The 14,394-nt window shown below is 44.4% G+C and overlaps 1 protein-coding gene and 1 long non-coding RNA gene across 4 annotated transcripts in view; one reads left to right on the top strand and one right to left on the bottom strand.

The window, feature by feature from the left end:
• Nucleotides 1–6,805, top strand: part of PDZRN3 (PDZ domain containing ring finger 3) — a 240,896-nt gene extending 234,091 nt beyond the window's left edge. For all 3 annotated transcript variants that reach the window (XM_011280160.3, XM_045051869.1, XM_019824509.3), the window contains 4 exons: nucleotides 27–89; nucleotides 1,891–1,992; nucleotides 3,579–3,695; nucleotides 4,395–6,805. In XM_011280160.3, coding sequence (XP_011278462.3) covers nucleotides 27–89; nucleotides 1,891–1,992; nucleotides 3,579–3,695; nucleotides 4,395–5,951 — 1,839 coding nt within the window. In that variant the 3' untranslated portion in view covers nucleotides 5,952–6,805. The remainder of the gene's footprint in view (nucleotides 1–26; nucleotides 90–1,890; nucleotides 1,993–3,578; nucleotides 3,696–4,394) is intronic.
• Nucleotides 6,806–6,860: 55 nt separating this feature from the next.
• On the bottom strand, nucleotides 6,861–14,097 carry LOC123383753. Its single transcript, XR_006593906.1, has 3 exons — nucleotides 11,184–14,097; nucleotides 8,671–8,796; nucleotides 6,861–7,080 (listed from the first exon to the last, which is right to left on the bottom strand). It is a non-coding gene; the product is annotated as an uncharacterized LOC123383753 (long non-coding RNA).
• Nucleotides 14,098–14,394: the final 297 nt, after the last annotated feature.

Here is a 14,394-nt window from a genome sequence, read left to right as displayed (position 1 = left end):
CTGACATATTCATTGTGTTGTTTCAGATCGACCCTAACAGTATCGCGGCCAAGGATGGGCGCATCCGAGAAGGAGATCGCATTATCCAGGTACGTCAGCTTCCAGCCAGCAGCTTCGTCCCCTGCCTGACAGTGGAGAGCACGTTTTATGGGTTAAGTCAATAGCTTTAGGGCTGAAGAGGTTAAAGAACCAGGATTACCAAATCACATGTGGTATATAGTGAAGCCAGACAAGTTAAATGAATGAGTGAATCACAAGCCCCAGAAAGTAAGATGCACCAGGGAGTGTGGAGGCCTAGGACAAACGGGAGAGTGCCCCAGCACCTTACAGAAGGCGAACCTCATTTCCTTTCATTCTCTTTGGTCAAAGACCACCCAGCAGGGGCCCAGGTCAAGCCAGTAATTTTGGCCACTTGTGAACCAAAATAATTCTTGTTTTAAAAATTTTTTTGATGTTTTTTATCTTTGAGAGAGGGAGACACAGAATCTGAAGCAGGCTCCAGGCTGTGAGCTGTCAGCACAGAGCCCAACGTGGGGCTCGAACCCATGAACAGCGAGATCATGACCTGAGCCGAAGTCCCATGTTTAACTGACTGAGCCACCCAGGCACCTCCTCCCTTTTATTAAAATTTAATTTTGGAGCACACGTGTCAAGGTTGGTCTTGCCCCGAAAACAGAAACATCTTGGGCAAATTTAGTAAAATAGATGGAGAAGCATTTTAAATTTCATGAGTTGAATGCCACCATGCCATAGAATGGCTTCTATGGGTAGTTTCTTCACCAGGACCCCGCATGCTCTTTGGACTCAAAATGAGACTGGCTTGTTTCAACAGCAGTCTGTTTTAATCTCACAGAAATTGAGATTCTTTGCCACAGGGCTTAGCGTCTGCCTCTTCTCAGTCACACCGTCTCATGTCTAACCCACCATGTTTGTATCTGCCATTACACCCCTCACCACGAGTAATTTTTCTTTTCTTCTTCCACTGCTTATTCTACATTTCCTCAGACTTCATCCCAAACCTCAGCTGCTTAAGAACCCTTTCCTGGTAGAGTCACCCAGACCTTGATTCCTAAATGTGCTGATGCACCTGCAGTCCTGTGTTTGGGGATGCTGTAGCTTTCCATTAGCCTTCACTACGGGGCATGGAAGTAGTGGGTTCCGGACATGGCCCTGCCTGTCTCCACTGGTAACTGGGTTCAGTCACCCCAAGTCACCCCTTTGCTGCCTCCTGGTTCCCTGACATAAGGAGTTGAGTGGCAGGCTCACCTTCCTGTTCAGTGGGACCATGCCTGTGCCCCCTGGAGGAATCCTCTGCCTTGGGACTGACACCTCCATACCAGGTGTGAGAGAGTCCCCCTCACTAGACTTTCCGTCTTTCCGTCCCACCTAAAAAAGGTTCAAGTACCAAACGGGCACCCAAAACACCACATGTAATGCCATTTCCTTATGTGCCTTCCCCTTCCGTAATGGTCACATCACACCTGCTGCTGCTTTTTCTCCCATATTCTCTGAAAAGATCTGTAATAATGAGTGTCTGTAATAATTCCCTTTCGGTTCCTGCCTGAGTATTCTGTCTGATGAAATTGCTCAGCTGTTCCCTCTTCACAACATGGTGATTTTTCTCAGTCTGCCTTCTGGAGTCTCAGCGACTTCTGTTCACGGAGCTTCCACATTAGTAGCCTTGTACACCTGTCACAGTGACAGACTAGTCTGAGCCGGGCCTTTCCTTCTGAAAATGAGCATCCTTTTCAAGCTCTGTGGAAGTTCTGTGTTCCAGCTGTGACTGGGTGACACGGCCGCCTGGAACAGTATGGAATGATTTTGGGTGAACTAATTATGCTGTTGTCCACCCCTCGGATGCCTCATCACTTTTTTTCTTTTTTTTTAAAGATTAATGGGATAGAGGTGCAGAACCGTGAAGAGGCTGTGGCTCTTCTAACCAGTGAAGAAAACAAGAACTTTTCTTTGCTGATTGCAAGGCCTGAACTCCAGGTGAGTCAACTTGCTGCCAGTGAAGCAGGGTCTGTATTTCTTAAATTTATTTTTTTATTTGGATCTCCTTCATTTTATTAAATCTTTAATATACAAAGTTGAAGTCCGTGGCATACTGAGCATTTGGGTTTCTTTTTTTTTTTTAATACGCAATTTATTGTCCAATTGGTTTCCATACAACACTTTATTTTTGAGACATAGAGCATGAGCAGGGGAGGGGCAGAGAGAGGGAGACATAGAACCCCAAGCAGGCTCCGAGCTGTCAGCACAGAGCCCTACGTGGAGTTCAAACTCACAGACTGTGAGATCATCACCTGAGCTGACCCGCAACCAACTGAGCCACCGAGGCGCCCTGGGTCTGTGTTTCTAAAACCAAAAACCCAAGTCTGTTGGCCCTATGGACCACTGCCCAAGCATTGAGTTTGAATTTGAAGGCACTATGTACCCTGAAATAGCAGTCTCATTTGATGTGACCTAAAATCCACTGTGTAAGGAGACCCCTGACATGCAGCCTGGCATTTATACTACAGGCCCAGCAGGCTCATTAGCATGGGAATGGGAATGAAGGAGAAACGAAGGAAATATAATGGAATGGAAAACATAGCCGGGGTCATAACCATCAAGATGTTTGAGTTTCTAAAGTTTGACAAATGTTTCAGCCTAGATCCACTGTGTGGACCTCAATTCTAACCCAAGAGTGGAGGGAACCTACCACATGATGGCTGTGGTCAGTAACACTGCATAGCTACTACAACTTGGCTGAGAGTTTGGATAGCCTCATCACACGAAAAAAGTAGCTGTGTGAGGAAATACTATGTTATTAGGTGGATTGTAGGAATCATTCCACTACATTTATGTATATTAAATCACGATGTACATCTTACACATAAAATACAATTTTTATTTTATAAAACTAAAGAACCATTCTTGTTTTCTTTCTTTTTCTCAAAAGGCCAAATAATAAATATGTTTGGCTCTGGGGGCCATATAGTCTCCAGTGCAATTGCTAGACTCTGCCACTGGAGCACAGAAGTGGCCACAAACAGCAGGCCACATTCAGCCCAGGGGCTGTAAGATCTCAGCTCCCTGAAGAGTCTGTGCTAGGAAGATCCTGGCCTAATAACGAGTGATGAGCCTTGCCCCAGGCAGCTAGTTTTAGCGCACCTATTTTCTGTGTCAAAAAGAACTCTTCCCACACCACAACTAGACACTCTTCAGGGCCTGCTAACCTTGTGTGTAGGCCAGGAAACAGGGCTGGCCCAACCTGACCCCCGAACACAGGGGGCCTGCTCCACTGACGGTAGCTGCTAGGGATGCAAGGGTGTCACCCTGCAAAAATAAAACCATGGACACCAGAGACTTGGCCAGACATGGTGTAGGGTGGAAGGTCTCTTTCACGTGAAAGAGGCCAGTTTTCTGACGGATAGCAAACCAACAGGCACATTGCACTTTGATGACTCCTGCAAGAGGGAGCCCGAGAGGGAGTCTTCTCCCAGGGTAATATCCTTGCTTTTAAAAAGTAAGTAAAATGAAAACAAAAGGGATCCTTTATGAGGCCTGTGGTGGCTGTTGCTTCTTCTCTGCAGCTGGACGAGGGCTGGATGGACGATGACAGAAACGACTTTCTGGACCACCTGCACATGGACATGCTTGAGGAGCAACACCAGCAGGCCATGCAGTTCACCGCCAGCATGCTGCAGCAGGTAAGGCCACGGCCCCTCACCCCTCTGAGCGATGGCAAAATGTGCACCCTCCATCTCCCTCATGATGTGAAAGACCATCAGAAACCCACCGGCCCGGAAGGCAGCAAGAAAATGAAGTGCTTTTCTGTTTGCACACCAACAAAATGCAAGCTGATACTCTCACCGGCCAAGGGAGTGCAGCTTGGCTTTTAAAGCTGAGCAGTAATGGGAGGTACAGCTGACTTGCTGGCTGTTGGGAAAACACACGGGCCAGCTCTAAAGCAGGTAGGTCAGAAAACATGAAGTCATGTTTTCAAAAGTAGAGCAATTCCCTGGGTGTTGCCTGAGCTGCTTAGATTGTTTTAGCCCCCTTCTGTGCCCCCTCCATGGTCAGAGTCCTGATAAAGTACTAATTGAGTAATAAGGCCCTGTAGGCTTCCTGCTCTCCATGCACTGGGACCTTGAATGGCTAGGATCATTCACTGAGGTAAAGTGACTCTTCCCCTCCACTTAGACAGGACAAGTGAGGATGAGAAGTGTAGGAGTTTAGCACCGGTCGATCTGGCCAGATCGTTGAACTAGTACTGATCCCATACGCTGCCCCTGAGCCTTAGAAATGCAGAGCCTGCCCTGTCCTGAAACCCTTGCCCTGCAGGAAAGGTGGAACCTGGTAACCACGGGCGGGGCCTCCCTCATTTTGGCCGTTTGTTCTTGTTCCAGAAGAAGCAAGAGGAAGACGGGGGAACCACAGACACTGCCACCATCCTGTCCAACCAGCACGAGAAGGACAGCGGCGTGGGACGGACAGACGAGAGCACACGCAACGACGAGAGCTCGGAGCAGGAGAACAACGTCGACGATGCCACCGCGTCATCCACGCCGCTGGCCGGGCAGAGGAAGCTCACTTGCAGCCAGGACACCCTGGGCAGCGGCGACCTGCCCTTTAGCAATGAGTCCTTCCTGTCTGCCGACTGCGCCGACGCCGACTACCTGGGCATCCCCGTGGACGAGTGCGAGCGCTTCCGGGAGCTCCTGGAGCTCAAGTGCCAGGCCAAGAACAGCAACCCCTACAGCCTGTACTACGCCAGTAGCCCCCTGGACGCCAGCAAGAGCGACCCAGAGAGCGTGGACAAAGAGCTGGAGCTGCTGAACGAGGAGCTGCGCAGCATCGAGCTGGAATGCCTGAGCATCGTGCGTGCGCACAAGATGCAGCAGCTCCGGGAGCAGTACCGCGAGTCCTGGATGCTGCACAACAGCGGCTTCCGCAACTACAACACCAGCATCGACGTCCGCAGGCACGAGCTGTCGGACATCACCGAGCTCCCGGAGAAATCCGACAAAGACAGCTCGAGCGCCTACAACACGGGGGAGAGCTGCCGGAGCACCCCGCTCACCTTGGAAATGTCCCCCGACAACTCCTTGAGGAGAGTGGCAGAGGGCAGCAGCGAGGGGGCCGTGGGGACCACAGAAGCTTACGGGCCGTCCCCAAAGAACCTGCTGGCCATCACCGAAGATCCCGAGGTGGGCAGCGCCAGCTACAGTCCCCCTCCTCCTCAAGAGCTGGGGACCAGCCAGGCCCCCGAGAGCAGGGAGCGGAGGCCCAGCGACGACAGCGGGAGTCCCAGCCCCGGCCCGAAGCTGGCCGGCTCGTACCTGTCCCCCTTCCCCCACTCGCCCTACAAACACGCCCACATCCCGGCGCACGCGCAGCACTACCAGAGCTACATGCAGCTGATCCAGCAGAAGTCGGCCGTGGAGTACGCGCAGAGCCAGATGAGCCTGGTGAGCATGTGCAAGGACCTGAACTCGGCCGGCCAGGCGGAAGCCAGGATGGAGTGGAAAGTGAAGGTCCGCAGCGACGGCACGCGCTACATCACCAAGCGGCCGGTGCGGGACCGCCTGCTGCGGGAGCGTGCTCTCAAGATCCGCGAGGAGCGCAGCGGCATGACCACCGACGACGACGCGGTGAGCGAGCTCAAGCTGGGGCGCTACTGGAGCAAAGAGGAGAGGAAGCAGCACGTGGTGAAGGCCAAGGAGCAGAGGCGCAGGCGCGAGTTCATGATGCAGAGCAGGCTGGATTGCCTGAAGGAGCAGCAAGCGGCCGACGACAGGAAGGAGATGAACATCCTTGAACTGAGCCACAAAAAGATGATGAAGAAGAGGAATAAAAAGATATTTGATAATTGGATGACAATCCAGGAACTCTTAACCCACGGCACAAAATCACCAGATGGCACGAGAGTATACAATTCCTTCTTATCCGTGACTACTGTATAATTTTCACTTCTGCGTCGTGTACATAAAAGAGAACGCTACCGTTGGGGTAGAAATTCCTGCCTCGTTCAATGCGGCAAGTTTTTGTATATAAGATAAATACGGTCATCCTGTTTATAGTCCAGATTGGCCAGCTCTGCAACTAGCTCTATTTTAAGTGGAGAAAAACCACCCTTAACAAAGGCAATATTAACAAACAGAGCTTTTTTCAAATAGCAATTGTACTTTTTTACTTCCTACCTTTTACATAAAGTGTTTAAATTTCAAAAAGATCTTTTTATTAAGCATACTTTCACAGAATAATTTGTTTAAAACTATATTCATATAAAAAAGTTAAACACGCTTTTTTTTTTTTCCTGCCGAAAACACAGATACAACTGCCAGTGTGTATTTTTAATGGAACTCTATTTTATAATGTTACTTTGTTGGATGTGTTTCATATGAGTGACCATTAATATATAATTTAGGTCAAGGCTTCAACTCAACACTACCAAACTGTGTGGTTAATGATTTAATATACATAACCAAACCAGCAGTGTTTAGAGTTGGGATACACATTTAAACATTTTTCTGGTTAAAGTTCCCAAGAGTGTGTAAAGGTTTTAACAGAAAGCAAAATATCATGCAGCTTTATGGAAGTTTAAAGCATGTTTGCAAATATTGCAGCCCAATGGAAGAATTTGCATGTACAGGAAAGTTGTGGATGGAGATGGTTTGTGGAATTTTAAGTGCTCATTGTAGTAAACCTTTGCTTTGTAGATTTGAAGGGACAGAGTTTTACAAGCAAGCTCATGAAATCATGATTAGTTAAACATTAAGTAAAATGAAGTTAAAATAAATTATTATTTTCTATTTGACATGTTTTGAAGTGATTCCTCATTTTTTTTTTTGCAGTGGTGCTGATAAAATAAAAGCCTTTTTCAGTGTTTATTTTTTATTTCCATTACATTATCTACTTCCTTGCGAATGAATATATAAGTCAGATCATCCAATACCTGCATTTTTCCCAAAACCCAAAGACAGACGTGAAGCAAATGTCTATCAGTGAAGAAAGAATAAGGCATCAAACTCACCATTTAATCCTCCATTTTGACTCCTGTCTTGCAGAAAGCCTCAACTTGGCCCATTTATCCTGTAGACAAGAATAAGTAGGAGCAAGTTTATCAGTCAGGGTCATGTTTACAACGAAATCTCTTTGGTCTATTGCAACCATTACTGCCTGCCAGTAAAACACCTCTGGGTGGCTAGCCCCAGCTTTCCATTTCTGCAAATTATCTGGTATTGCCACAGAATAACATAAGTCACCAAAATGAGTGGGTTTCAAAACTGGTATGTTTTAAAATCCCAACAACCCCCAGGGTCTTAAATAATGAATTTGCTACAAATTGTTCCCTGGTTCTGGTGTTGACACCAATTGCAGCTGTAATACCTACGGGAAAAAAAAAAATCAAGATAGGATTTGGAAGGGTGTCATTTTCATTTGTGATGATGTCTGACATCTGGTTTACTCCCTGATCTGGCCAAAAATGTGACTGAAATGACCAGGTGTGTAGGCATCTCATATATTCCTCCCCTGTCCCCTACTTCAACCAAAATGCCTTCTTGGAGGCTAAAATCTTGAGACTAACAAGGAGTCAGTTACACTGGGCAACAGAACAATGTCATGAAGGTAAGACACTGAATTACTTAAGATGTCTGTTCATTGTCTCTTCCAGATTAGGCGCTGCAAAGATAATTACATCTATATTAATCAACCCTCCAAAGAGAAGTTTTTACAAAAGGGTGGACTATTCGGGGCATGGTTTTCCTATATTCTCCCAAGTTCACCAGCCAACAGAACCGGACCCTCGGCTCCCAGAAGATGCGCATCTATAGTGCTCTCTTATCTCACAACCTTTCTTCCTAGTTCATGTTTCACAGACCATAAACACTGCTGTAAGACACATGGAAGTATGCAGGTTTCTGAGAGGAAATAGCTTTCCTCCCCTTGTCTGTTCTCCCTCAAGGTCAGAAGCACGTATATGGCCACAACAACCAAGAGCTCCAGTCCAATCATGTGACACAAAAGTAGAGAAGTTTCTCACCAGAGCTTCCCACATGCCTCCAGATTTAGGAGTCAGCCAGTGCCACTTAAAGACAAGTCCAATTCTAGATCCTTCCATTACAACTTACTTGTAAAATCATTCTATCATATAGGGGTGCCTGGGTGGCTCAGTTGGTTAAGCATCTGACTTCAGCTCAGGTCAGGATCTCATAGTTCATGGGTTCAAGCCCCGCCTCGGGCTCTGTACTGATAGCTTGGAGCCTGGAGCCTGCTTTGAATTCTGTGTCTCCCTCTCTTTGTGTTCCTCCCCCACTTGTGCGCGCGCGCGCTCTCTCTCTCTCTCTCTCTCCCAAAAATAAAGATTAAATGAAAAAAAAATCATTCCATCATATAAATACATTTGGTCACAATTTGCAATGTGACAGGTTTCCAAATCTAATTGAGCAAATCCACTCCAAAAAGAAATTCAAAGACAAATCAGAAATCATTGTATCCATGAGCAAGAGGCTCAAGGAGAAAAATGGGGCTCATTTAATAAACAAATGGGAATTTGAATTTAGAACCAACCACCTATTCCCACAGCTGTTAGTGCCATGGTGACACAAGAGAGGTAGATATATACAGTTAATTCAGATGCATTCAACTTGTGCCCTCAACCAAAAAATAAACACATTTTACCAGTGGATACCCTGGAGTGAGCATAAGCCAGGAGACATGAATCTGCCATTTCTTCAGTGAATTTGAGCTCCCAAGTGCCTTGTGGTGCTGGCATTTCCCAGCCTGTGGTTGAGTTGAGGGATTTTCCTGGGTAATAGTGACAAGAGACAATTTAGAACTTCTGTTCTCACTGGTGTCAAAGCCTAGCTCCTGTGTCAACAGAAGTTCCTCTGGAACCAACAGACTTTTCTACTGCCCCAGCTGCTGAATACTTTATTTCCCTGATTTCCTTGGCCGATGTAAGAATCTAACAGAAGCTATGGATTCTCTACACAGAAAAATAGACCTATAATAAGTAACATTGAGGGGTGCCTAGGTGGCTCAGTCAGTTAGGCATCTGACCTCAGCTCAGGTCATAATCTCATGGTCAGTGAGTTCAAGCCCCTCATCAGTCACTGTGCTGACAGCTCAGAGCCTGGAGCCTGGTTCAGATTCTGTGTCTCCCTCTCTCTGCCCCTCTCCCACTCACACTCTATCTCTCTCAAAAATGAATAAAAGTTAAAAAAAATTTTTTTAATAAATAACACTGATGAGTTGTGAATAATTTTAAAGGACTTATGTGCCCCCTAAAGTCCATTCATGGGCCTCAAGATCTAAAAACCTAAACATTAGACCAACTAAACCAGATAATTCTATGGATTTCTTTTTCAAGCTGTTTTTAGTTGTACCTGATAGCACTGTTTGATTTGGATGCCCACTTTTGATGTCAAGGAATACATTTTTTCCCCATTAGAACCATACTGCCTATGGCAATTAAAACTCAACAAACCACTAGCAACTATACTCTGTCATTGTGCTCATGGTTATTCCTCTCATAGCTACATAAATTTCAGACTTACAAGACAGATTCCCACTTCTCCACATCAGTCACTCCATTGGCTGGAAAACTCAAATTTAAACAGTACTCCTAAAATACAAAGGGATGGGGCCTGTGGGTGGCTCAGTCCTTTAAGCATCCGACTTCAGGTCAGGTCATGATGTCATGGCTCGTGAGCTTGCACCCCGCTTAGGGCTCTGTGCTGACAATGCAGACCCTGCATGGATTCTCTCTGCCCCTTTCTCACACCCTCTCTCTCAAAAACAAAAAAAAAAAACCCAAAGGGATAGAAATGAGAATTTATTAATGATTCACTGCTACATGGTTCAATACAGGAGGCCCTAGCCATATCTGGCTGTTGAACATTTAAAATATGGCTAACCTAAACTGAAATGTTTTAATAAAATGAATTTAAAAGACTACTAAAAAATTTAAAAAGGACATTTCAATTTGTATGCATATTGAAATGGTAATATTTCACACGTGTTGGGCCAAATAAAATAATTTTAATTTCATCTTTAATGTGGCTCCTAGAAAAATTTTAATTACCTATGTGGTACATAATCTATTTCTATTGCATAGCACTGGTAGAGATTATCAAGCATGAGTGTGCAAAACCACCATGTGATCTCACCAAAGGTGGGGCAGTTGTGCAAGGCAGATGGCCTTATCAACAGTTTAGACTCAGATTATGATGAAATTTGCCCAGTTGAGTGTAGGGATGTGATTTGAATTTGCAACCACCTGATGCCAAACCCTTCACCTGTCACCACGGTGCCTCCATCTGTTTCTCAAGAAGTAACTTGAAGTCTGTTCAAGTTATGTTATTACTTTTAATACGGTCATGACTGCAATAAAAGAAATTGCTTCAAAACGACAAGCATTTTGCTCGGTTCCCTTTGAGTTTTAAATTACAGAGTATTCTAACTCTCCTGGCAAGAACATATGACAGACAACACATAAAAATACAGGAATTTGGGGGCTCAAATTAAGCTTTTCATCTTTTAAATGAAAACAGGAGATCCCAAGTCGCAAGAATCACAAATGTGATGAGGTAGGACTACAGACGTTGCCTGGGGAATACTGGTTGGAGAACTAATTAGTATCATAAACTGAAGTATGAAAATTTACCAAATAATTATCTACTGGTAGCTTTAGAAGTAGGTTACAGGTCACTTGTTAGCAAAATTGCCCCAAACCAAGAAAGCAAACACAGTTGTACCATAAGCAAGTGTAACTCCCAGTTTTATCTGTCTCCTGATTGTTTGAAGCACATTAGGATTTCTGCCGAGCAGCAACTAATTAAAAAGAAATCACTAAAACCGAGATAATATGCAAGAATTCTCATGGCAAATGCTGGAGCCTTCAATTCTGATTAAATGTGAATTCCCTAAAGCAGGTAGAAAACAAAGCATGGTTCTTTGGGTTTCATTCAGATGGGTTTTTCTGCTTAAATGATCCATTTTGTTTTAGCTTCCAGTTTCAACTGATCCTGAAAGACCGCTGTCCAAGGGGGCCTGTGATTTGCCAGGAATGGGGTTTTGCCTTCCAATGGCAGAATGCTGACCTCAGTGCACTCAGCTACTTTTTAAAATGAAAAATGGGCCATTAACGACTCTTTGTTCAGTGGGGCTATTGTAGAGTTAAACTTGCTTACCTGTTTGTTGAGTCTTGCCAAAGTCCTCACAAGCCAAATGAAACTGTCTAGACCTCAGTCTCTCAGAAATATATTAGGATCAGGTTGAATTGTGCATTTAGCTCTCTTCCCTTAGCTGCCACCCCAGACATTATAGGTTTGACTTAGCATTTTCAGCTCTGAGGAACAGTTGCCACCCTTGTGCTCTGGGAGCTACATCAAAACACAGCATGGATTTCTTCAGTCAGTAGTTTTTTCTGCCTGCAGAGTTTAAGGCCACAGTGAGTTCTCATAAAGCTTTCTGTTGGGAAAGAAAAATCATAACCCAATCATCACAAAATACTTGAAAAAATATGCCAGCATGGTTACAACAGAGGGTGGAGAGAGAGCTAGTGCCACAGAATTCAAGGAAGGTTTCCCAAAAAAGTTATGGTTGAGCTGAAAGCCAATGGTTGGATGTGAGTTAACTAGGCAAAGAGAGTGGTTATATTTGAGGCAGAGGAAACAGCATATGCAAAGGCCCTGAGGTGGGAGAGACATGGCTTACTTGAAACAAAAAAACAAAAACACCCAAAGACAGCCAGGGTAGCTTATTCTCACAAAGCAGTGGAGAGAATGGTGGGTGCTAGGACTGGTGAGGTAGGAAAGAGCCAAACTCTCTGCACGACCATAAATAGCCATTCAATATGGCCAACATTTATTGAGCACCTAATGTGTGCTAGAAACTATGCCAAACATTTATATGTGTTAACCTGCTTGAGCATAAAGAGCCTACGAGATGGGTAGGATTGTTGTCCTTCTTTTGCAGGTGAGAAAACAAACAAGACTTAGGGAAGCTACTTGCTCAAAGTGAAAGAGCTAGTACACAACTAAGGGGAAAGGAAAAAACCAATTCTTTCCAGCCATTCTTAATCACTGTGCTCAGAAATAGCATTTCTTTGACAGGGGGCCCATGGATTTTCACTCTGAGACAGGCTCATATTGCAGCAGATGCCAGACTGGCTTGTTTATGTCTTACTTAGCTCAAGCTTAAACAACAGAAATCTATTTCTCACACTTCTGGAGACTGAGTAGAAGTGTAAGACCAGGGTGCCAGCATGATCAGGTTTTGATGACAATTCTCTTTCTGGCTTGTGGCTTGTAGATGGCTATTTCTCCATTGTGGGGAGACAGGGAGCTCTGGTGTCTTTCTCTTCTTATAAGGACACTAATCCCATAATGGAGACCCCATCAGGACTTCGTCTAAACTTAATTACCTCCCAAAGGCCCAACTTCGATATGCCAATACAATGGGGGTTAGGGCTTCAGGACATGAATTTAGGAGGCATATAAACATTTAGTCAGTAAGTATCTGCATAACCTGTGTAAATCATTTTGTGCCTTTCTCCAACGCAGGGATAAATCTGTCTATAACCCTGTTGCTTCCCACTTCTGTGCTATTGCAGATGATAACTTTAACAAGGTTGGTCAATTGACTTCTGCAGAGTTAACCAAGGTGACCATTGGTAAGAACGCATCTCCCTATCCAGGCTTCTTTTTCCATTACCTATCAAGAGCACACAGATCAGGACCTAAAAAAGAGTAAGTTTCCACTTCCCTTCCTTCCCAGCTAAAGCCGTTCCTCTCAGGTATTACCACTATCCGGAGGTAAAGAATCTGACCTGATGTAATGGTCCTACCGAGTGTAAAATGAAGAAGACAATTTAAGTAGTTTTAGGACCACACAGCTTCTCTGATTAGCCAGCCTTCTGAAACACCTCCCCTGAGTTGTGACCCACTGTGTGAACTAACAGGGTGACTCTGTATCAGAGGGAGGTTTTCCAACCCCTGCTGCCACTCATTCAGAGTTTCTCTCCAGAAGTAATCTCCAAGGTATCCTAAGCAGAGGCCACAGATTTCCAAAGGCAGTAAACACTCACCTCCATAAACAAGTTTCTCAGTGCTGATCAACTGAAAGCACAGAGGAGCTGAATAAATCCTAATTAAATATAATTTAAGCCTTTCCACTTCCTGGGAAGGACACATTTAAGACAAGGAACATGGGCTTTGCAAATGCCTCACATTTACCCAGAACGGTTGCAGCGCAGTCTTGGGAATAAGGGGTATCGGTTCTAAAGAAAAAATGAGTTTGCAAGAGCCACCTTCACCATAACCCGAGGCTTGTTATGAGCATTTATGGACTTTGTTACCTTAAGAACATGTGCATGCCCCCTTTCTGGATTCCAAGCCAACATTTTAAGGAGTACTTTGGTGAAGGGCTTGTACCTGACCAATTTTTCTTCATCAATTTTTCAATCTTCTGGCTCTTTCTGACCCAGCCTTTTCAGGAATTACAACCTGTTTCTATTTTCTACTCCATTAACCCTCCTGCTTTTTCCTCCTCTTCACTGGGGTCACTTCTTTAATATATACCAAAGCTATCATGGTCTGATTTCCCTTATGAACAAATACAATTTACAAACCAGACTTGGAATTCATTCCTTCAATTAACATCAAGCATAATTCCAAAGGAAGTATATAGTGTTACATTTAGAAACAAGGCCAAATATTAAATGTGTTTCTTAAAACCCACTAAAACTCATAAATACTGAGCATATATAAAGAGAAAAGACCTCCAAGTGTGAAAGATCTACTACGTGTTCCAGATCTTGCAACAGGGTGAGCCAGGACACCTGCCTCTCAAAGTGATGCTTCGGGAGATGTCAGCAGAACAAACTCTAAAGCAAGCAGCCAGTAATTCATATGATTCCAGAATGTTCCCTTGTTATTTATCTTTAATACAGAGATCTCTTTAAAACTCCAGACAAGCACAAAATTGTGCATATAATTCAGGGGATTCACAAACCACTGTACTGTCTTAAACCAAATCATAACAAATGCTGATGATCTCCTAGTCCAGAAAATCTCATGTCATCTTCACGACCTTGGATTAGGCAATGGATTTTTAAAAATGATGTCAAAATGTATGAAACAAAAGACAAAATAGATAAATTTGACTTCATCAAAATTAAAAACTTTGTGCACTAATGGACATTATTAAGAAAGTGAAAACACAATTTACATAACTGGAGAAAATACTTGCAAATCATATGTCTGATAAGGATTTAATATCCAGAATATATAAAGACCTCCAGTCATATGAGATTAGGGGCCCACCTTAATCAAACTCAATGGCAAAAAGATAACCCAATTTAAAAATGGGCAAAGGACTTCAACAGACAGTTCTCCCCAA

This window comes from Felis catus, chromosome A2, assembly GCF_018350175.1.
Source record: "Felis catus isolate Fca126 chromosome A2, F.catus_Fca126_mat1.0, whole genome shotgun sequence".
Lineage (NCBI taxonomy): Eukaryota > Metazoa > Chordata > Mammalia > Carnivora > Felidae > Felis > Felis catus.
The sequence above is the reverse complement of the archived record's forward strand: the minus strand, read 5'-3'. Positions and strand labels throughout refer to the sequence as shown.